The 25,024-nt window shown below is 38.9% G+C and overlaps 1 protein-coding gene and 1 non-coding gene across 2 annotated transcripts in view; both read right to left on the reverse strand.

Moving 5' to 3' along the window:
• Positions 1–25,024, reverse strand: part of RHAG (Rh associated glycoprotein) — a 41,394-nt gene that overhangs the window by 3,735 nt on the left and 12,635 nt on the right. Inside the window, exons 4-11 of the mRNA XM_060163929.1 lie at positions 23,929–24,076; positions 23,573–23,739; positions 21,338–21,475; positions 20,670–20,791; positions 16,708–16,781; positions 16,424–16,497; positions 7,369–7,510; positions 6,903–6,992 (exon numbers count right to left, since the gene is read on the reverse strand). Of these exons, the coding sequence (XP_060019912.1) occupies positions 6,903–6,992; positions 7,369–7,510; positions 16,424–16,497; positions 16,708–16,781; positions 20,670–20,791; positions 21,338–21,475; positions 23,573–23,739; positions 23,929–24,076 (955 nt within the window). The remainder of the gene's footprint in view (positions 1–6,902; positions 6,993–7,368; positions 7,511–16,423; positions 16,498–16,707; positions 16,782–20,669; positions 20,792–21,337; positions 21,476–23,572; positions 23,740–23,928; positions 24,077–25,024) is intronic.
• Positions 13,519–13,626, reverse strand: LOC132528358 (U6 spliceosomal RNA). Its single transcript, XR_009543227.1, has one exon. It is a non-coding gene; the product is annotated as a U6 spliceosomal RNA (small nuclear RNA).

Consider the following 25,024-nt stretch of genomic DNA (forward strand, 5'->3'; position numbering starts at 1 on the left):
AGAAATGCAGAATTCGAAGCCCCACTCTAAATCTGTTGAATCGGAATTCACATTTTGACCAGATCCCTGGGTGATTCACATTAAAGTTTGAGAAGCCTTGACATATATGCTATATTTAGTTCTGTATCCCACTTTGTCACTTACGAAAACGTAAAGGTTTTTCTTTTTCTATATGGAAAACAATGTCATGGTAATAACACTTTGTAGAATTATGAAAACATTTAGAGATTACAAAAGAGTGAAACATATATTGGTTTGTGAATTGGCAAAGAGATCTCTAAAAAGCTTCGCAGTGTTTTTTTAAAGAGCCTTATTATTCTAAAGTTTTCCTACTGAAAGATTGACTGGTTATTGGAGTTCAAACTATTTCAGAAATGTGGTTCTTTTATTGTCTAAGAATGTGAAACAATACTTACTTAAAAATCCCCTTAAGGGAAGAGGGCAGGAAGTCATTAAAGAAAGCCCGATTACAACACTTGCAGGCTGAGTCAAGACTCGCCAGCCACTTGTAATGAATTGCCAGGGGGTGGGGAGAGAGGTAGAGCCTGAATCTGAATCAACTGATTCAGATAAGAAAGCAGGCTGTGACTCTTGAACACTCTGACATTCTTATAACCCTGGTCAGTATTTTGCCCTTTCATTAGGGAGGACAAATCTTTGTAACTTTTCTTCTGTAGATGAAGATAAGAAACAGTCCAATTTACTTTGGAAAGAATAAGGAATTATAATCATTTATTAGGCACAATGTAGCTAATAGTTAACAAAACATAAGACTTGGTTAGCTTTAAAGCAAGGAATAAATTTAAATTCAAACTCAGATTTCTAAGTGTAAGATAGAATGACTACTTTTAGGAGGCTGCAGGCTTCACAAAAGTAGGACAAACAGAGGCTGTTTATTCAGAGATTGGTTATAGAAAGGGAGTCAGCCAGCATCACTTGCACTGGGCCAGGGAGCAAAGGCAGGCGGGGCAGTGGGAAAGTTTTACAGTGACCAAGATGATCTTAACTTTATTCTCAGCTCAACTAAACCTTAGGTTTCTTCCTGACTATAGCTGCTGAGCTCTTTAGAGCATTACTTGAGAAAACTTACAATTGTAAATTTCTTTCTCTGCCCCTTTGAGATATAAATCTCCCAACGTCTTGCCAGTTTTACAACCCAGGAACAGGACCTTCTTTCTCAAGGATCTGGAAGCTATCCCTTTGAAATGTAATCTAGAAAGATGGGGGCCCCTGACTCCCAGTCTCTGCAAGGGGGGGGTCAGATCCCAACTTCATAAGCCTTAGTTAGCAAACACGGATGGCTTAATGGCTTTGACCAACCTCCCCCTCTAGTACTTCTCCACTAGCTCACCCCAGTGCTTAAAAGCCGTCCCACCTTTTGTTTCAAAGGAGTTGAGTTCAGTCTCTCTCCCCTATTGCAATAGACTTGAATAAAGTCTTCCTTGCTTCTATAACTCGGTCTGGTACAATTTTTGTTTGACAACGGTGAAGAAAGGAGGGGTTTCATGTATGCTCTGATTGGAAGCTACTAGCATGGGAAAGCTAGAGGTGGGCTATCAAGAGGGGCTTCTTATATAATGGTTTAGGGCTCTCTCTGGTAGGTCCTGAGTTGGAAGGGTGCAAAAAAAAAAAAAAGAAAAGAGAAAAATAGGGAAGCTGGCAGTCATTGACCAAGTAAGTCCTGGTCTTTCTGGGCTGATTGCAGCAGAGGCTGTGGTTTGCCTTCCCAGGCTAGTTGCTCCAGAGATTGTAGATTCAAGTTCTACCACGTGGTAAATAGTATCAGCCTCAGGATTTTTTTCTAGGAGTAAGTTTAAACTACTTAGAACAGTGCCTGGTATACAGTAAATACTCAATTATTATTATTGTTACTATTGTTGTTATTGTCGATTTTAATTTGTATCCTAACCAGCTTTTGTTTTGTTTGTTGTTTTTAAGAGCAAAAGGCATACAACACAAGAAACCATATCAAACCCAAACCAGTGGCTTTTACTAAGACTGTTTTTCTGTTACAAACTAGAAGACCCAGTCACAGAATTCTGGAAGGTCCAGTCACAGAATTCTTTTTTGGAGAAAATCATGTTATAATTATTTCTTAAAAACATCCGGAATGCAGCACTGCAAGTAGTTTCTTCATGGGGTGAAATATGCTTTGGCATAGTTCAGCCCTGACTGTTGGCACCCAAAATGCTATGTAATGGACTAGTACTACCTTACTGAGAGAAAAGTCAGGGTTCAGCTAGGTATTACCCAGTGATCACTGAGGTTGGTTAGTGCACAAGCCTAATCTTAAGGCTGGTTTGTTGGACAACCTGCTTCAGGCTTGGAACCATGAGTGTTAAAGCTGATTTGTGTGCCTGTTGGATCATCCTTAGGCACATGTCTTACTTCTAAAAACTCTTGTGACTTTGAGCTTATTTTGAAAGCCTGCTAGGTCCATGGAAAAGCCGGTACAATTGAATAACTGGAATTCAACTTACTTGGGAGAGGGACAGGGAGGTATACGGGGCACCAGGTAATTTTTACCAAATCAAAAGAACCTGAAGGGGAGGGCTTGTGAACACAGTCACCTTGTGTAAGCATTCTCTGACTACTGATGTCCATGTTTCAGAGAGAAACGCTGTGCAAGCCTATGGACTTCCCAAGCCAGCCTCAATATTGACCCAGATTTCTGAGGTTATAGGTTCAGGGTTTACAGTCCTTCCATCCCAACATAACTGGATGGGAAAATGTGCAAACTTACAATTGAAATAATATTAAATCAAAATACAGGAGTAGAAGAAAGGAGGTTCTGTGACCTATATTCAGTGGCAGGGTTATATTTAGGCAATGGGCAGGGTTTGCCCCAAGAGTGAAAAATAAGCAGTACAACATCTTCAGAGGTTAAAAAAAAAAATGATAATGCTGGACTAAAAGCCTGTCTGCTTTTTGTCATCACCACGGACTTAGTAATAAAATACTTGTCTCTGAAAAAAATCTATTGTTGATCTAAATTCTAAAAAATTCCTGTGATTACTGTTTGAACTTTAATAACACAGAGGTAAGCCTCCAATGAGCACATTTTCATTGTCCTTTATTATTTTTTTTCTATGTGGAAGATAATTTAAAGAACTCTCAGTGTTGCCCCCCAAGTCAATCTCTCTCTCTCTCTCTCTCTCTCTCTCTCTCTGTCTCACACACACACACACACACACACACACACACACACACACAGAATCAGTTACATGCATTCATTTAGAGAGTAAATTCCTAAGAGTTCAGAATCTTTCTTACTCACTTGGAATACACTTTGTGTCTCCGACCCCTATATATTCCTTCATTTTAAGAGTAGATTCAGGGACTTCCTTGGTGGCACAGTGGTTAAGACTCCATGCTCCCATGCAGGGGGCCTGGGTTCAATCCCTGGTGAGGGAACTAGATCCCACATGCATGCTGCAACTAAGAGTTTGCATGCAGCAACTAAGAGTTTGCATGCCACAACTAAGGAGCCCACCTGCCGCAACTAAGACCCAGCGCAACCAAATTAATTAATTAATTAAAAAAAAAAAACTCTTTTAAAAAAAAGAGTAGATTCAATATAAACTGTAACCCAGTGGTCGTAGTGATTTAGAAAAAGAGCTAGAGTTAGTTCAATTCTGACATTATATGTGACATGTATAAAATTTTAAATAGGGAAACAGCGAAATGTAATATTTTTTGTTCAATAAGTGCAAATTTAGTTCACACATGAACAGTTTTATTAGATTTGGAGAATTAACATGAAATTTATTATTCATCATTTTAAAACTAAAGAATGAATCAAGAAAATAAAATATCCCATGAATTGTATAATTTAGTAGTTCGGTTTCTTTTGCAGACATTTCAGTTTTATTAAAGTTTATTAGTTACTTGACAGTAGTTTACATACATAATTATTATATCAGACTCACAGAAGGATCAAAGTTATTGTTTTAGCTTATGATTATTATTGAATATTATTTTCTCATATTGGTGTTAAAAATTATCTGCTACTGGTGTCACTAAGTATGCCACTGCCAACATGTAGTCATAAAGTCATAAAAACGGGGGACTGAAAGGGTTGGAATTCAAACTCAGATTTCCCGATTTCGAATCAAAGCTGTTTCTGTTAATCCCTATATAAGAGAAAGTAAAATCTCTATCTTAATGCAGTAAGTAATAAGTGATATGGATAGAACTGGGGAAAAGAGTGCCTTCAAACACAACTAGAGAAACATGAGGGTTTGGAGAGATTTAGCTCTCACAGTTCAGGCATAAAATTGATTTTATAATAGTTTTTCTTATTGTGACACTTGGGATTATATTTTAGTAATATTTCTGTTTGTGTATGATAAAAAATAGTATTACTACTCCTAGATTTCCTAAAGTAGAAAATATATATATATATATCTAGAGATGTTTAGAATTCCTGAGGTAAGCTGGGCAAAATCCTTTAAGGATGGGGCCACCCTGCAAAAATCTATCTGCTGCTGCCTTGTAGTCCAAAGAAGCTCCAGGTCCAGGTGCGTGAGAAACCACGGAAGCCCTGAACACAGTGTCAGTCAGAGCTCAAGAGCAAAAGTCAAAGTAATTATTGTTCACAGGGTGTCACAGAGAACATAATTTCTTTAAAGATGAACAGTAGTAAGTCCAAGAGCTGATAAAGGGCTCTGGAAATCAGTATGTATCTCTTCACTTGTAAAATGAAGGTTTGGAGTTAGATGTAGCTGGCGTATCCTCCAGAGATCATTGTTTATGTTTCTGTGGCTTTTTTTTTTCCCCAAAACTATAATGCAAGGAAGTGTTGAGAGAAATTGAGCTCGAAACACTGCGAATACATGTATGTTACTTTTCATTTACTTTACCTCTTGTTCCAGATGTGATACTATGTTTTTCATTTTAAAGCAGGAGTCATGAATACGTGCAACATTTTCTTATATATTATCCCATGCCTACGTGTGTATGTGTGTAAAAACTAAGAGAATGGATTGTGCTTTGTATCTCTCTGCATCCCTTAGTTATCAGTAGGTAAAGAAAGTCTATTTTTTGGGCGACTGCTGTTTACCCATCACTGAATGGGAATCTGGAGTGATGCTAAGCCATTGTTTGTACAAGTGCAAAGATGACAAACTGCTCATGGTGAAGTTTTGCTAAGATTCTTTTCTGGAAATGGAGAACTCATTTCAGGTTCTTAGAAATCCAGACAATTATACAGTAAGTTCATTTAGTTCATGGATTTCAAATTTAATGTAAAGCTCTTTTCTTTTCCCCCGCTTTGCTTTCTTCAAGAAATCCTAAGAGAAACACTGGTATTTACACAATTAAAACAAAGCTTCTCTGGTTGGAATGAAGTGGGTTTGCCCATCGTTGCCCTGCTTGACTTTCTCTTCAAATTCCTGAGGCTCTGCCCTAGCCTCACCCACAAGGAATCTTCAAGGACTCCCTAAGAAAATGTCCTTCCGATGCTTAATGTTCTACAGCCAATTGAAAGCCGGGGGAGGACTCTTCCATATTTCTGAAGTTTAGTGCCACATGGAAAGATATAAAACCTTAGCACTGGCCTAAGACAAAGCCAAATCTCTCCAGATTTTTCAAATCACCTTTCTCAAGTAAGATGCCTTACCTGCTGAAAAGGGCATGAAAGCATCCTTCTTGATAAGCTTCCTGGTAGAGTTAAGGAAATGAAATGCTCAGGGTTAAATGTGTCTGGTTTTCCCTACTGTGTTTGATCCCAAAGCACAGAGGTCAGGGATGACCTCAGTGCCCTAGAGATAAAAGTGTTATTAGTGACAGAGATGAAACTTCTTCCTAAAAAAGTGGCTCTTTAAGATGTATGGTGACCTTGGTTGGCAATTTTTGTGAAGCAGTGTGTTCTAGAAGGAATAGGAAGTGGAGAAGGGGCAGGCGGGGCTTAGGATTGAGTGTGGAGTAGTCATGTACCCAACCAAATTTTCATTCGGTACCTACTAAAGAACACAAGCTTCGGATTCAGAACTGGGAATACATTCTTAGTCATGTATTTGCTATGTGATAACAGCATGTTATTTAACTTTGATAAATTCCAGTTGCTAAATTCATACGATGGGAGTTAAATAGTCCTCATTTGGTGACTCTGAGCCTTCCTGGTGGGTTTGGGGGCTCCGTGAAGGCTTGATCTTTTATCTCCAGGGACAGTGACGGTGGACAAACTAAATTGAATAAGCCCATCAAAACAAATCCTCAGAAGTAAGCTACCACTTCCATAGCTTGCCACATACTCAGAAACAATGTAGGGCTGTCAACAAAAGTAGTTTTAATTTTGATATGGGAAAGAGTATTCTGAAAACTAAAACTACACTAAGATAATAATAAAAGCAAAAGCTTGCCTTGAAATCGAGGGTAGTGTTCACTGCTTCAGCTTGGTGAATCACAGTTTCCTCTTGAAGAAAGTTTTGCCATACTATCATCGTGGTTAGCTGTTTTATCACAGGAATTGGTATAGTTTTCAAGTGACAGAAAGCAATCAACTGCTTTTAAGTGTTTTGTTAAATAATATTCATCCATTCATCCATTCATTCATTTATATGCCTGGGCGTCATACATGGACTTTCTCCTCATAGTTGTGCTAGATTATTTCCATTCCATGAAAGAGAAGACTGGGACTCAGGGAAACGAAAGGACCTAACAGCAGTAGCACGGGGTCAGTTAGATGCTCCACAACTCCAAGGCTCTTTCTAACAAAACGCTCTAGCTCGCCCCAGTTCATCTCAGCGCCTCTGTGATTTTGAGCAGCATGATGTTCTTTCCCTTTCCCCTCACCCCTCTTCTTAAACCCTTACCTTTGGAATATAGTAATTTTTAAATATAATATTTGTGGTGGTTGCACAGGGTAAGCTTGCGGGCAGGATATCAGCAAATCTCTGTACTTCGTGAATGACAGCGTCTTCGTAAGGTATTTGAGTTCGGTGTGCCATTCAAGGCACCCACGACTTTGGCGATCTCATCATGGACCTTTTCTGGATAAAACAGAGCACGGTTACAGTCTGCGGTGGGAGGCGGGTATTGAAACAGTCTCCCCATTTTCTTTAAATGTGAAAGTCAAGCCCAAGTGCTCTCTGAGTTCTGACTCATCTTTTCCCCCCACTGCTTCCACCTCCAGGCCTCTATTCCTAGGGCTCCTCTGGGGACCTGCACGTAGTGATGCCTTCAGACCATCTCAGATTGCTTAGAGGGCAAAATCTACTTTCTTATATCACGAGGAGACTAAAGGTACAAACTATCCTCAAGGGTAAAAATTAAGGTATCAGGGCAACTCTAGAATTCTGCATTGTCCAGTCCAAGAGTTTCTGCTTCCTCTCCTTCAGACAATGCTCTGAATTTTAGAAGACTTACTCTGGGTCTTAGGATATCGCATCATGAGCAGAATCCCCCAACGCAGCGTGGAGGCCGTGGTCTCTGTACCTGCTGCAAACAGATTACTAACAAGTGCCACCAAATTGTCATCACTGAAACAGTCCGTAGATGTATCTTTCTTCTGAAAGAGGAAAAGGAATCATTAGTGATGAAATAATTTTATCCTGGGCAACCATCACAAATAACCTTAAGTGAATTGAAAACACAAAGTGTTACATTCTTCCCTCAATCGAGTGGAATTTTATTTTATGAGAATGTTGTGCAGAATTTTAGGATAAAGCACATCCCGGATGCTAATAATGATACATAATTCTAAAAAATGGGAAAGTCTGTTTCTCATTTAGGAAGACTGGGAATAAGTTGTTTTTTTGTTTTTTTGCGGTACGCGGGCCTCTCACTGTTGTGGCCTCTCCTGTTGCGGAGCACAGGCTCCGGACGCGCAGGCTCAGCGGCCATGGCTCATGGGCCGAACCGCTCCGCGGCATGTGGAATCTTCCAGGACCGGGGCACGAACCGGTGTGCCCTGCATCGGCAGGTGGACTCTCAACCACCGCGCCACCAGGGAAGCCCAAGAGCACTGATTTTTAACTTAATGAGAACTGCGTGCAGATCCTAGCACAGACCTTCAGCATGTTACTCAACCTCTTTGAGCCTTAATTTCTTTATTTTAAACTGAGGAAAATAGTAATAATACATAAATGGTTGACTTGTTGTGACAAGTTAAGAATGAACAAATACACAGCTCCTGAAATATACTTAGAATTATACCTGGCGTTTCTCATTTTTTTCCCCACTTTTGTTCCCTGACAAGCATTTTCATTTGTCAGAGTTGACTCTTCTGTCAACTTCTGTCAGAGTTGACTCTTTCATTTTGCTGTCACTAAATTTTCTACCTTTTTATGCTACTGACTTTTAACCATGCATCTGAGAGATAACTCATTCTAGTTGACTTGATCAAGAAAGAAATATCTTTCCCTTTTGTGTTAGAATGACTATGAAAAAGGAACTATATTAACAGACTGGATTGAACAATCTTTTACCTATTGCCTTCTTGATAACAATATTTCCTCAAGTTCTTACTGGTTGCCATTATATTATATATTTACCTTTTAGTGTATCATTCCTTTTCTCCAAGGAATTAAAAATTCTTGAAAGCAAGAACTCTTCCCCTGACCATTCCTACCCCCTGCCCCCAACTATGGAATCCCCAATGTCTAGAACAGAACAGCTCCTGGCACTTACGGAATTGAAACTGGTCAATAAATGCAGGAGTAAATGAATGATTGAAGTCTTCTGAACATTTTGTTTCTAAAGAGTCATTCCTAGTAACATAGAATTTGGGGAAACTGAGTGACCATGCGTATCAAATTCTGTCATTTTATGGGTAGTGCATTTTAGACCCAGAGAGTTCAGATTTGGTAAGGGTCATGCACTTCTTCCTAATAGAGCTACGATTAGGACTTAGGTCTGCTCCTGCTGCAGTGTGTTCTTCACACCACGTGGCTTCATGCCATGATACTAAATATATACAACTACTTGACTCCTCTGCTTGGCATGACTTTGGCTTGCTGGAACACAATCCCAGATAATCCTGTCTGGCAGGCACTAACGAAAACCTTGAGCCAAGTCTAAAAGAGGCAGCTGCAGGCACAGAACAAAGGGCTGTATTTCTTTGCATAAAAAGTGACTTGATTCCTGGGCTATTAATTTCTTTAATATATTGCTACTTCCCAGTATTGATTCACACATCTGGCTCTAATTAATATAGCACCTGGAAATGATGATAGCTGACCAGCAATCAAATGTTTCTTGATTGCTCTGATTCTGACTGTATAAAGAAAATTGCTGGATATACTCAACTTTATCTCCTAAGATCTGAGTGAAGAAAGCTGGGGATTTTCTGTCTATATCTGTTAACTATTGAGAAAGGAGTAATGATTTTTCTGACCATAATGGTGGATTTACCTACATCGCTTTGCAGTTCTATCCATTTTTGCTTCATGTGTTTTAAAGTTTTGTTATTAGGGGCATAAATATTTAGAACTGTTATGTCCTCTTGATTAATTGTTTTATTATTATGAAATTACCTTTTTTATAACTGTTCTTTTTTCTTAAATCTACTTTGTCCAATATTAATACAGCTCTCCCAGCTTTCTTGTGACTAGTGTTAGTATGGAATATCTTTTCCTCATCCTTTTACTTTTAAGCCTATTTTTGTCTTTATATTTAAAGTGTATTTCTTGAAGGCAGCATATATTTGGGTTTTGTATTGTTTATTTAATCTGATAAGGATAAGTCTTTTAATTTGAGCCCTTAGCCCACTTATATTTGATGTGATATTGTTAAGCTATTTGTTTTCTATTTATGTTACGTGTTTTTTGCTCTTTTTTTCCTGTTTTTCTCTGTTCTTTTGGATTATCTTTTTTTTAAACATAGATTGATTTTAACGCCTTTGTTGGCTTAATAGCTATAAAACTGTTTTGTTATTTTAGTAGTTGCTTTAGGGTTTTCGTACACATCTTTAATTTATCATTCTCTATCTTCTAGTGATATTACACCACTCCTTATAGTATAAAAACTTACAATAGTATATGTCCATTCCTTTTTCTCTGGTTTTTATGCTATGTTCTTACACATTTTACTTTACATATATTATAAATACCAGAGTACATTGTTATTTTGTTGTTTAAGCATTTAATTATCTTTTAAAGCACTTAAATAGTAAGAAATTTTTTAAAAGTTGTGTATTTATCCAAATAGTCACCATTTCAAGTGCTCTTCATTCCTTTGTGTATTATGTTTCCATCTGGTATAATTTTCTTTCTGCCTGAAAGACTTCCTTTAACATTTTTTGTAGTATGGACCTTCTGGTGATGAACTCTTATATCTTTTTTTCTTTTCAATTTATCTAAACTAAAAATACCGAGAAAGAAACAAAACCAAAACCAAAACCAAAACCAAAAAATCCCACCCAAAAAATAGTTCACCTATTTCTCCTACTCTCTACTCCCTGCTTCTAGCAACCACCAGTCTGTTCTCTGTATCTATGAACATAGTTTTTTTTGGTATATATATTTTTAGATTCCACACAAGGAGAGATAATATGTTATTTGTCTTTCTCTATCTATTTTCACTTAGCATAATGCCTTCGAGTTCTGTCTATGCTGTCGCAGATTACAAGATTTCTTCCTTTTTTAAGTCTCAACAATATTCCATTGTATACATATACCACAATTTCTTTAGTCAATAATTAAAAACTAATCTCTCAGATTTAAGACATGAACCAGAAATACAAAGAATTCCAGAAATAGGCCATCTGAGTAGAGTTTGAGATTTTTAATCAAATCGTCCAATCACTCTAAATGGTATTATTTACTACTTAAAGTGATTTTGGAATGGATAAGGCGTAAACACACCAAAAGCATTCAGTGCCTCAGAGCTGGGCTACGTTTCAGGGGTGGGCCTCAGGGAGAGGGGCTTTGTGCCCTGTGCCCAAGCCTGAGATTAAAAGGGCATGGAAAGCATGAGGGGGGGCAAGGAAGGGCAGCATTTGGCTGCCAACTGGGTAGTGACTCAAAAAAAGCAGTAGAGGGGAGAGAGGCCTTCTAGTCTATAAAAGAGGAAAAGGAAGAGAAATAAGGAAGAAAATTAGAAAGAAATAAAGAACAGACAGACAGAAAGAAAGAAAAAATATTTTAGGTTCATAGATAGACATACTATATATATAAAATATATGCATATAGCATTTTCAGATTTAAGAATATTCACATGACAAAAAAATATATTTATATACATATTCAGGTAAAAATCCCCTGAGAATCTTTAAAACAAATGAGTGGGTCCCTAACTTCATTTTCATATTCACTCCTGAACTTTACCTTATTTTTCTTGCCTCAGTATGAATTTTAGCCTAGTTTCCCTTACATAAATGTAACCTATAATCTGTATAGCCCCAACATTTAGTCACATCTGTCAAATAAAAAACCAACTGAGAAAGCAGAGACTTAGTTCAAAAGGATTATTGCAAGGCAGGGAAAGGGACTATTGTAGTGGGGTGAATGCTGCAATCATAATGAAGTCTGCAAGCATCTTAGGAGTACAGAGAGGGGTGAACAAGGCCAGGAAGGACAGGGTGCATGGAAGTGGGGTGACAGGTGGGATAGTGTCAGAGAATTTTCACACCTCCCACCCCAAGCCATCCTATTCTGAGCAGGGTTGTCTGCTGGCTCATGCTGGGTGTGGGCCAAAGTTCAGGGCTCTGGAGGAAGGCGAGAAGCTTAACACTTGTCTAACAAGTGTTTTGTTCTGATTGGTCAGTGAAATGAGTAGTTCAGGAAATAAGTTATGAGGCAAAGCATAGGAATTTGTGCCTGGCCTTGTCACAGGTAAACAAGGGGTTTTGTGAGTCTTATCTAATCATATGGGGAAAGGCTTTTTTTTTTCTTTTTTCTTCAGTAAACTGTGAGGTTCCTTTAAACTTCCCTGTTTCCAGAAGCACAGGGCTTAGGTAAAATTCAACATTGTCAAATCCCTATTATCTAACGTTTGACATATTATTGAAAAAAATTGCTAAAAACTGAAAAAAGAATTAGAGAATAAAGATCCACACACATACATTCATTCACCAACTTTCTGTGGTAAGGTCAAGGGCGCACCCTTGGGTCTGCTGATTGAACTTTCCTATCTTCTTCCTGGCATAAATTACACAAAAAGTGCATTGTCTAAGATATTCAGCTTCAGATTCTTTAAATAACAGAAAGAAACTAGACAAGCAATCTGAATGAAGAATCTTTCTAGATTTTTGTGTTTACTTCCCAGTCTTGATTGTTGTCTTGTTTATTTTATTTTATATGTTGCTCTTGTCTGATGCAAGAGCAATTTCTTTGTTTCTTTTTGTTGTTGTTGTTTTAGCAACTTGTCTTTATAGTCTTTCTAATATAGCCAATCTAGAAATGACCACTTTCATTCATTGCACTTACAAAACAAGTGAGCATTGAGTTGGATATTTTTGAAAGGTTCTATACAAGCAAGTTACAAAAATGCATCATTCAAATAAGTATTAAGTAAACTGATAACATGTAATTGTTTGAGGTCTGGGCTTTGCTCTGAGCTTCTGGGAGGTAACCCCTGAACCTTGGAATGTCCTGCTTGATAAAGTGTATTTGTTTACCTGGGAGCCTTGGGCCACCTGGATGGTCTCTGCTAATATGGTTTATGGTGTGGTCTTTGGCTGTGTGGTAATAGCTAAGTCTCTGGAGGGTAAACACTAAGGTCAGCCATGTGGGTGACTGGCCAAGTGTATGTGACAAAGCCCAAATAAAAACCCTGGAAGCCTAGGCTGGGTGATCTTTCTGGTTGCCAGTATTTCATGCACATTGCCACACATCATTGCTGCTAGTAAGCCCAGTCCGCTTGACTCCACTGGGAGCGGACCACTGGAAGACTGTGTCTGGAATTTTCTTAGACCCTGTCTCATGTGCTGCTTCTTTCACCTGATTTTAATCTGTATCCTTTTGCTATTATAAACTGGAACTGCAGGCATAATAGCTTTTCTGTTTTATTTTGTTTGTTTGTTTGTTTTTGCGGTACGCGGGCCTCTCACTGTTGTGGCCTCTCCTGTTGCAGAGCACAGGCTCCAGGCGCGCAGGCTCAGTGGCCATGGCTCACGGGCCCAGCCGCTCCGTGGCATGTGGGATCTTCCCGGACCGGGGCACGAACCCGTGTCCCCTGTATCGGCAGGCGGACTCCCAACCACTGCGCCACCAGGGAAGCCTTGTATCTTTTTTTTTAATGTAATTTTTTTTTTTTTTTTTTGGCCACGCCACAGGGCTTGTGGGATCTTAGTTCCCCAGCCAGGGATCGAACCTGTGCCCCCTGAAGCATTGGGAGCACGGAGTCTAAACCACAGGACCGCCCGGGAAGTTCCATGCATCTTTTTTTTTTTTTTTTTTTGTATTTCGGCTCTACCAGGTCTTAGTTGTAGCACGTGGGATCTTCATTGCGGCATGCAGGATCTTTAGTTGAGGCATGTGGGATCTAGTTCCCTGACCAGAGATCAAACACGACCCCCTGCTTTGGGAGCACAGAGTCGTAGCCACTGGACCACCAGGGAAGTGCCACCCCCCTTTATAAAATAGGGAATGCTTAATGAATTTGAGTGTCATCCTTGTGCAGGGGCCATTGCTACTCTTCACTATATCATTCCAATTTTAGTATACATGCTGCCCAGTCGGGCATTCAAGTAGCCACTTAAGAATAAATGTTTTTTTTTTTTGCGGTACGTGGGCCTCTCACTGTTGTGGCCTCTCCCGTTGCGGAGCACAGGCTCCAGACGCGCAGGCTCAGCGGCCATGGCTCACGGACCCAGCCACTCCGCGGCATGTGGGATCTTCCCGAACCGGGGCACGAACTCGTGTCCCCTGCATCGGCAGGCGGACGCTCAACCACTGCGCCACCGGGGAAGCCCTAAAATAAATGTGTTTTTTTTGAAACCTATTGACCTGCATATCCAAATGAACTCTCTGGAGACCCTCTTAATGTCGCCTTATGATCAGAGGAACGAGGAGGACTTGGGACATCCTGGTGTCGAAACTGATTCTTTGTGATGATCATCAAGAGTGGGGACAGTGGACTTTTATAGGTGAGCTTTTTCAAAAAGCCCATTTGAAAGAGAAACTGATGCAGGTTTGAAAGAAGTCACCTATTTACCTAGTAAAATATTTAGGATCTACAAATAAATTACACTATTTTCCCAGAGCAATAACATATTAATTAATTATTATAATTTTTCAGTTCTAGCATCTAGAAACTGAAGTCCTGTTAATTATGTCAGGGCCTCACTGATACTTAAGCGCATCCTGGCAAGAGACCAGGACTCCAGAGATAGAAGAAAAATCTTCAGCGTTAACAGAGAGAAAAAAATTTTATGTTATTTCCCTAGAAATGGTTTTATATGACTATGTCAGTTACCTTTTTCTAAAACTGAGTTCTTCAAAACGTACCTTATAACATGAGACATTAACTTGATTTTTTTGGTAGTGAATACATAATAACAACTTATTTGAACTGAGTATGGACTAAGTATGAGGAATGTGTGTGTATGTGTGTGTAATGTGTGTGTTTGTTACTAAAATGAATTCTAACCACCAAAGAAAAAAGACAAATGCTTTATTGTATAATAAGATTTAATCCACTGAAATTCTATACAAAACAGACATTGGTCAGATAGCATTTGAGCTCTTATTGCAAATAGTAAACATGCAAAGGAAGTTAAGCATAAGAATATTCAAACTGTGAATGAAACATGTCGCCTGCCATATCAGTAAACAAAGGATGTTGCAGCCATTAGCCACTACCTCCTTTCTTGAGGGTGAGCCCTGAAGGAGCTCAGGATGCAAACAGCAGGATGCCCACGGGCTACTGGCCCCAGATAGCTGAGATGCGCAGCCCAGACTCTTGCATCTTCCCATACATAGAAAAGTGCCAAATTCATTAACTTGAGATGTCTGGTTGTCTTTAATTAACAGTAATCTTTTGATGTTCTGACTACTTGGTCTTTGTTGCAAAACTCCTATATATCCTGGTTCCTCCCTTACCTCTTCCGAGCAGTCTCTCAGAACTCTCTGAGAGGCTGTCTCCCGGGCTTATGTCCTCAGAAAGTCTACCAAATAGAACACGATTCTCAACTTTTAGGTTGTGCATTTTTTTTTAGCCGACAAAACAAAGACATAACATTACTAACTAGACCATTTTTAGAATCAAGAGAGCTCAGTCAAAAAACAATCATATTACTGCTTTACATACATACGTTTCTTTCTTATTTCTTATATAGATTTCTTACATAAATTATTGTTTCATTGGCTTCGGTTTTATAATCTTTGGGATTGAAGACATAGTACGTACATTAAGACATGATTAGAAAATGTTGGTTTCTTTGTAAATTTTCCTCTATGTGGAAAAAAAAAAGATACAAGAAAATACATGGAATGTTCACCCTGTACCTACCCACTGGCAAGAGTAATCTGGGAGTCCTGAATAGAATCCATTTGACCATCTGTTGTATGTCACACTTCTTCAACTAAACGATCATTGATGCCAACAGACAGCACCAGATTATGTTAAAACATTTTCACACTGGACATTTGGGGCTCAGGATCTATCCATTCTGGTCCATATTCTCACTGGATGCTGCCATTTTATTTCAATGGAAAAAGAGGCGGAGGCACAGGAATGGTTTTTAGGCTTCAGGTTCTAACTGGTTGTGGTTGCCATGTTCATGGAAATGACTGAACACGTCCAGTTCTGTCCTCCTAGGGACCTTAAAAAAAAGAAAAGATTAGGGCACTTTTGATAGTTTCTTTCACTGGGCTTGTCAGAGGTTAGTATCAAAACAAAGATTTTCTGTAATTATTATTCAAGCTTAGAAAAAACTGGAAATAAAAATTGTTTGAGTTGGGAAAAAATAATAAAATAAAAATATTTATCCCGCCCACCCTGACTACATTCGCTTTCCCAAACCTGTTCTCTTTGAAAATCCCATGGAACACATCCAAATATCTGTCAGTCTTAAGCTTTGCAGGAAATAATTTGGGAGAAAATGTCAATGAAATAAAGAGGTAGAAACTGGAGGATGGAAAGAAGCTGATGTTTTGTTAGTCCTAGAACCTCTTGTGTACTCACTGAAATTCTTCAACCTTGTGTGCTCCACCTGTTTCGTCTACTTTTATATGTGGGGTAAAATCTCACACCACTGCCCAAGATTCTTATAGTTTTATGAGGAGCTTTTTTATTGCCCTCGGAGGAGTGAAAGGGCACTTGCCAACTAAAGTCTGTCTTTTCTTCATCTAGTTTCTGCTTTGGAAAACATCATAGCTTCTGATTTTATCTTTCTGGGCACATTTTCTCAATTTCTCTCTATAAATAGGGAGTGCAACCAATTTCATCATAGGGGTGCCACACAGACATCTAGACGTGAGGTGAGCAAAACTTTCCCTAGTGTAGTCATCATGTACGTCCTTAGAACACTATATAGTACCTCCCAATAAACAGAATCATCATAGCAGTCCTGGTCAGCTGGTTGTCCCCAGATAGGTATCTTTAGAATCAAACCTGTGAAAGTGGGGAGAAAATAAGTCATGTTATGATGCTGAAGAGGAAAATCAACTTGCAAAGTAATTAAAATACTGTTGTAAAGTCATCCCCTTGAGCTTACATGATTACTGTCAGAAGTTTAGAAAAATTTTAAATTTAACAATATTTATTATCATCTATTATGCTGAGAGCATGAGATATAAACATATGTTTACTTTTTATGCTCACCTGTGACTAGCCCTCCAACAAGTGCTGTTCCGATGGAAGAACCTAGCGCAGCTGCCTGCATGGCCATGGCAGACCTAGGAGGCCAAAACAATTCCATTGTTTTTCCAAGCCAGCAAACAAAGCTCATCTCCCGAGGGCATGCATGCCTGCCCCTTTCAGGCCAGAGTGCATCATTACATACCAGCAAACAAACATTTGTTACAAGTTTTCTTTTATCTCATATATTTATTTTCTTTGAAACTCTTGATCAACGTTCACAAATTCTTATAAGCACTTAAACAGGAACTACCTTTTTCTTCAGGAATGATGAAAAGATCTTCCTCAGATTGTTTTTCTCTTTCTGACTCACTTCACTCTGTATGACAGACTCTAGGTCCATCCACCTCACTACGAATAACTCAATTTCGTTTCTTTTTATGGCTGAGTAATATTCCATTGTACATATGTGCCACATCTTCTTTATCCATCCATCTGTCAATGGACACTTAGGTTGCTTCCATGTCCTGGCAATTGTAAGTAGTGCTGCAATGAGCATTGCAGTACATGACTCTTTTTGAATTATGGTTTTCTCAGGATATATGCCCAGTAGTGGGATTGCTGGGTCATATGATAGTTCTATTTTTAGTTTTTTAAGGAACCTCCATATTGTTCTCCATAGTGGCTGTAGAGAATGGACTTGAGGACACGGGGAGGGGGAAGGGTGAGCTGGGATGAAGTGAGAGAGTGACATGGACATATATACACTAGCAAATGTAAAATAGATAGCTAGTGGGAAGCAGCCCCATAGCACAGGGAGATCAGCTCGGTGCTTTGTGACCACCTAGAGGGGTGGGATAGGGAGGGTGGGAGGGAGACGCAAGAGGGAGGGAATATGGGGATATATGTATACATATAGCTGATTCACTTTGTTATATAGCAGCAACTAACACAACAATGTAAAAGAATTATACTCCAATAAAGACGTTTAAAAAAAAAAAAAGATCTTCCTTAGAGGGTTTAGTATTTTCTAAAAATATGGTACGAGGTTCTGATTCATTCAACAACTACTTATTGGGTACTTGCTTTGTGCCAGCTTCCCTTCTAGGCACTGAGGATGGAGCAATATACAAAACAAATGTGAGCAGCCATCTCTCCTTACTTCATCCCCCCGAAAACAATTGTGATGAAATTAAAAATCAGAAAAGCTAATGTACCATGTATTGTAGGGACAACTCACTGAAAATCTTAAAGTGCATCTATATCTTAGAAGTAGTTACCTTAAAATTTAATGAGTGAAAAATTCCTTATAATTTGGGGAATAGAAGAATGTGATAAAAAGCTATAGAAATGCATAAGGGTGTCAAATGAACTAGGAGTGTGGGAATCCCCTTAGCACAGTGCCTCACTCTTTAACAGGCAATTAACAAATAGTTGAGTTATTGCAGGAAAGCAAACCATTGAACTAGGAGAATGTGTTGTTTCTTCCTCATCCTTCAGGGAAAAGAATGTACTTAACCCAGATTCCTTTTTTTCTCTTTATTTGAAGGGTTTATTACTTTTTTTCTACTAAAGAAAAAATTGTATGGGTAATATATGATCATTGTAAAAATTTCAAAACCACTAATTAAGAAAAGAAGGGAAAAAGTTTAATTTCCCTCCAGTCTTATCAGTATAAACATGTAAAATATAAGCAAGTATTTTTATAAAAATGCAATCATGTCATGATACTGATTTTCCCATTAAATCTTAATGTTTTTTCATGTCAGTAAATGTAGATCTGGATCATAATTTTAATTACTAGAGTGTTACACTGTACAAATATACTGTAATTATAGTTCTATAGGTTGGGTATTTAGGTTGCTTCTGATGTTTCATATTTTTAAATATGCTGTGAGAATATATCCTCTTAGGAATATGCTTATGGACTTGTCCAATAATTTCCCTAAAATAAAACCTATCTAGAAATGGGATTATCAGTAAAGGTTTATATTCTTCTTAAGGGCTTTTCCAAATACGACCTTATACAATTTATATCCCCATTTTTCCACTTTAGCCACCGTTCAATATTATAATTTATTAAATCTTTATCAATTTGATAACTGAAAAATGGATAACTTGTTTTAATTTGCATTCCTTTGATTACTAGCAAGGTTGAATATTTAATATGTATTTAACTCATCTGATTTTCTTCTATTGTAAGCTGCCTGTTAATTTTACCAGAATCTGCCAAGACCTTTTACAAGGTATTAAAAGATGTTTTTGATGCAAGTTATTCCATGATAAAATAGGCTTGGAAAACACAGAGTTAGACAAAATTAACAGCACTGTTAGAGTAAAGCTGCCATAACTTGAAAAAATGTCCCTTAAGTATATTAACTTCTCCTTGTTCTATGCTTACCAAGAAACCCGATTTGCATTTTAATATTCTGAATAGACACGTGAGTAAATAGATTTGACTCTTGTACAAATGTATTTTATCTGCTATGTGAAATATGTGTGAATTTTACCCACACATGTGAATGGGCCTTCCAAGGCTTGTCCCCCTCAATGCCTCCTGAGTAAATTAAGAAGTTGCTAAACCTGTATACCCAAGGATTGGACTCTTAACCATGAAACCTACCCCAAATCTGGCCACCCAGCAAGACCCAGCCTTTGAGAGCCAGACAGACTAGTTTTATTGCATCTATGGAATTGATCCAGGCATGATGCTCAAGAATTCCTCTATTTCTAATCCTGAGACACCTCTTAAGTGTGTGTGCAGAACGTTTACACACTATAATTCTTAGGAGTTGAACTCTTTAACTCAAACTTTTGTCACGCTTGATTTGCATTAAAATACATCAGTGTTTGGTCTCAACACTCTGTTGGGTCCTGGAAAGAACTAAAAGAAGATGTGATATTTCTGGGGTTGTCCTCCAAATTTACAAAAGTAGTAAAAAAAAAAAAAACCAAAAAACAACAACAGAAGAAATGGGTCACCTATACACATGAAGAGGAAGCAAATTTTCTATTCAGTAGAAAATATGATGAAGCAAGTTTTTCAAATATTTATCATTACTGGTCTTAACATGGTAATATTTTAATCTGCTAAAATGGAAGAGAAACACTTTCTTTTCATATTATATAACTCCAGCCAGTGGTCTTGTTGAGACATCATCAAACACATTCACCTTTTCCTCATGTTTTCAATCAAAAATTGCGCATTTTTATTCCTCCTTCCTTACTCCCTGAGTGATCTGAACTCTACAATTTTCCTAGCTGTTTTGCATGGATGACATTCATTTCAAATTGTTCCAATCTTGTTGCATAAAATTACGACTCATGGCTTATGGCATCACTTCCATTCTCCTAAATTTGACTGATGGCTGTTCTTTCTCTGGCCACTTGGGGAAGAATCTAAGTCTGTTAGAGCCTAGAAGGGATTTCAGAGAATAAATAGTACAAGTCTCTCATTTTACAGATGAGAAAACTTAGAACCAGAAATGCTGAGTGACTTGTCAAAAGCCACTTAACTAGGTAGCAAAGTTGGAACCATATGCCAGTCTTTCTGATTCCCCAGATCCAAATGCTCTCCACATTATGCTAACTCATTCTTCTTTGTGTGGATTGGATGCAAAGGTTGCCAGTTCATCACATATGCCCCATATGCTTGATTTTGGTAGGACCAAGTAAAAGAGTAAGCCTACTGTAATCTGAATGTGATGATCAAATTGTCCTATCTGCAATGAGACAGTTGCCTATGATAGAGAAATTTAAATAAACACGTTAATTAAACAAAAATAAACATTAATAATGCTAGTTAAGAAACATCTTCCAATACAATTCTTTTATCTTGGTTGTGTCTCTTTGGCTTCAATAAGAACGGTACTTACGAACTGTGGTCTGGACTGCTAAAGAAAAAGCTCTCTCATCACTGGGTTTCTCTAAGAGTAAGAAAACAGCACTTGACCTTGGGGAACAGGAAAACCCGTTCTTTCACTCACGTGTCAGCTGTCTCCAAGGCTATGAACACAATGCTGGCGAGGCCTCCTATCACACCAGGTAAGGCATGTAGGTTATGGACCCCACACGTATCGTGGATCCTCAGTTTAGTAGTGAAAAATGGCTAAAATTGTAAAAAGAGGAAGCTTTATTATTTTGTTAAGTATAGAGAGCTGTGTGACTGAAGTCAATGACCATGCAGGAAAATTTTTATCTGCAGGCCAGTTCCCCATCTTTATCTGACACCTGCTTACATCAAAGAATCTGAATACACTGGTGGCAAAACTGCTCATTTCAGTCTTATGTAGATAGATTTGAAGGTGAGTGACTTTAACTCCTACTCATTCTTACCTACTGATGGTATCCTAAATCCCATGAATAGGGCTCAGAGTCCTTAATTATACAAAACAAACATCAACAACAACAAAACCTTTAATGGAACTGCCCTGAGGAAAGCAATACAAGTACGTTCAGTTCATACTGTTATAAGTAACTGATATAAAAGAAAGAAAGCAAGAAAGAGTAGAAACCACTGGAACACTGACATGTTGAATGACCCAAGGACAGGTGCTTAGGAAAGGACTTTTCATAGCTTTTCTCTGCTGGTGGGATGTGAGAAGAAGATGGGGCAGATCCAAAGTTTGCCTCGGAGTGTCTTGTTAATACTTACAGTCAGAAACTTGAACCCAAACACACAGACCACTCCTGCAATGCTCCCAATGATCATAGCATAGTATGGGGTATTTGCCATGTCTGCAGTAGTGCCTATAGCCACTCCTCCAGCAAGGGTTGCATTCTGAATGTGAACCTGTGTAGGGCACAGAAATGTGAGTGAGGTGAGAGGAAGGAGGAGGAGTTCAGAAGGACTGTAGCAATCGTGGGTTCAGTGGATTCCATACACCACACATTCTTCAGTTGGGAGGGTTATGGATTCGTTCTTTTTTTTTTTTTTTTAATATTATTGGGGAATGGACTTTTTATTTATTTTTAAAATTTTTATTTATTTATTTGGTTGCACTCAGCCTTAGTTGCGGCAGGCAGGCTCCTTAGTTGCGACTCAAGGACTCCTTAATTGTGGCATGTGAACTCTTAGTTGCGGCATGCATGTGGGATCTAGTTCTCTGACCAGGGATCAAACCCAGGCCCCCTGCACTGGGATCGTGGCGTCTTAACCACTGTGCCACCAGGGAAGTCCCAGGATTCCTTTTTAAGAAGAAGGTTCTTTGTAATTTCAGAAGGCCTTTCTTCCCAGCAGTTGACACTTGGTATCCTTGTTGTAGGGTTCTTTGGTCATGCATGAGAGATCAGATTAGTAAGACCAGTGTGGAGAGGGATGTGAGGAAATCAAAAGAAGTTGTAGTAGGAGGGTGGGAATATACAGCAGTTATTCTGGCAGTGTTCTGCCTCTTTATGCAGCTTTGGAATGCATTTGTGGTTACCGTGAACTGAAAGAAGCCTGTGGCCACTGTGTGCTTTTGCAGAGTCCATGATATTCCAATAATCAAAGAGGGGATTTAGAGACATTGAAAAGTACACATTACACATCAAAGACAACAGCTTTTGCAAGTGTCACTCTTCTGAGAACATTTGAGGGTGGAGGAAAGAGTAACCAGTTTCCATTTACCAGAATTCCTCAGAAAAATCATATTCTGACTGTTCTGCCAGAGGAAGACAGGTTATCAGTGCTTTTGAAAGAGAACCACTGAGCTGTACATGTACGATTGCTTCTTTTTATTGTTTTCAGTTTTTTCTCATGAAACAATTTGTAGAGAACTGAAATACATGTCCTTAGCTATGCTTAGAAGTATTTTAGTGGGACTTCCCTGGTGGTGCAGTGGTTAAGAATCCACCTGCCAATGCAGGGGACACAGGTTCAAGCCCTGATCTGGGAAGATCCCACATGCCGTGGAGCAACTAAGCCCGTGCGCCACAACTACTGAGCCTGTGCTCTAGAGCCTGTGAGCCCAACTACTGAGCCCGTGTGCTACGACTAGTGAAACGCCTCGAGCCCGTGCTCTGCAACAAGAGAAGCCACTGCAATGAGAAGTCCGTGCACTGCAATGAAGAGTAGCCCCCGCTCGAGGCAACTAGAGAAAGCCTGCACGCAGCAAAGAAGACCCAACGCAGCCAAAATAAATAAATTAATTTAAAAAAATTAAAAAAAAGAAAGTAATATTTTGGTACAATATCTTTTTTCTCCCTCAGCTCAGAAAGGAAGAGTGGCTGATCTGAGGATTATTCCTTCACTGATATTTCTTTAAGCTCTTAGTCAAGAAACTCAAAAGACTATTTTGGGGGAGATATAAAAAAAGTTTGATTTTGAAATAATTTTAGACATGTAGCAGTTACAAAAATATTGCAGAGGGTTTCCATATATACCACACCCAGTTTTCCCCAATGTTAACGTCTTACATCACTGTAGAACTAGGAAATTAGCATTGGTGTAATATTATTAAATACCTTTTTGAATTTCACCAGTATCCCCACTGATATCCCTTTTCTTTTCCAGAATCCTATTCAGGATCCCACATTACATTTAGTTGTTATTTCTTTGAGAGAAATATCTGCTGTTAGAAAATCAACTTGCATTCCCCCACTCTCTTTTTTTACTCTTGTAGAAATTCCTGTTTCTAAGAAAGATTTTCTAAGAACTTGGGGACAGTTAGCTCTATCATTAAAGAAATACGCTTCAGATCTTTCATTTTTGCATAATTATATTCCCTACTAGATTTGCCAGAGTACACATTTGAAGAATAAAGGAATGTTGTTTTCAGATTATTCTCCAAGGTCTGCAGTGTTGTGATTTGTTCGGGCAGCTCAGCAGTGATGCAGAAGTGAACTAGTCATCAGAGCAGCCATCAGGGTCGCTTAGCGAAAGTTCCATGGGAGTTAACATGGCACTTACCATATGGAGCTTGCCTCGGCTCTCAAGAAGGCTGGAGCATGCATAGGCTGTAACCACGCAGGCGGCAAGAGAGAAGTATGTGTTTACGATGGCCAGGTACTGGTTCTTTCCAGCATCAGCGATGGCCGAATTAAAGCTGGGCCAAAATACCCATAAAAAAAGAGTCCCTGTAGTAAATCACAAAAAGGGGTATTCGTTCTGAATATGGAAGGCAGTCCAGGGGAAGCCGTTTGCTTTGGGCACGGACAAGATGTCTTTCCTTTTATGCTTCGTTATCTAAGAGTTAGGGGAAAATAGGGGTATTCCCTTGCGTCTGACCAAATAGACAAGAATCAGGCAAGTTCATCCCAACTCACCAATCATTGCAAACAAGTCCGAGTGGTACACAGACTCTTCATTGCGATGCCCTTCTTTCAGGCTTGATCGATACAAGATGCCTGCTACAGCCAAACCAAAGTAGGCCCCAAAGGCATGGATGGTCATTGATGCTCCAATATCAGAGGCCTGAGGGTGGCAAAACATTCATGTAAGTAGAGGTGAAACTCACTACAGGAGGGAGGTCAATGAAAGAACTGCTTCATGGGTTAAAGAAAAAAAGATGAAGAGAGAGAAAAAATGTGTCAGAGAAAGGGAATAAAACAGGATCGGGAAAAACAAAAAAGTGCAAGCATTGGAGCCACACAGAACTGACTTTCAATCCTAGGTCAGGTACTTCTCTGATGTGACTTTAGTCAAATTACTCTACTTCTTTGAATCTCCAGTTCTGTAAAATGGGGAAATGTTACCCAGCTAATACAGTTTGTGGTAAGATTGAGCTGGGACCATGTTTTTCAACTGTTAGGTCCTTAGTGGGCACTCAATACATTTTAGGTTACTTTTCAAGGTTAGAGATATTCTCAGTGAAATATTATGCATTGCACTTGATACAAAACAAATATGATTTTTGCATTCGCTTGACATTGCAGTAAAAGCTCACTTCATTGTAACTCAAAGACTTGAAGTTTCAAGAAGCTTCACCCTGCAATGATGATATGAAAACCAGCTGAGGGACTTCCCTGGCGGTCCAGTGGTTAAGACTCTGCGCTTCCACTGCAGGGGGCACGGGTTCGATCCCTGGTCTGGGAACTAAGATCCCACATGCTGCTCAGTGCCGCCACAAAAAAAAAAGAAAAAAAAAAACCAAAGAAAAAGAAAACTGAGGTCCAAGAGCTGAGGTCCAAGATTCATTTGAAGAAGCGCATTTTAGGTCCCTCTTTAGGACACAATGGATTTGATCCAGTTTTCTACATTTCTTGTCTCTAGATGGAAAGTTCAGTGTGCCAAACCCAAGCCATTGCTCTGTACTTATTAAAGTAGGAAAATGATACAAATTTATTAATTTATTTAAATTTTCATGCTTGATAAACTCCTATGTATCTTTCAGGTCCAGCTTAGCTGTCACTTCCTTACATA

Source organism: Lagenorhynchus albirostris, chromosome 10 (genome assembly GCF_949774975.1).
Source record: "Lagenorhynchus albirostris chromosome 10, mLagAlb1.1, whole genome shotgun sequence".
NCBI classification, from domain to species: domain Eukaryota; kingdom Metazoa; phylum Chordata; class Mammalia; order Artiodactyla; family Delphinidae; genus Lagenorhynchus; species Lagenorhynchus albirostris.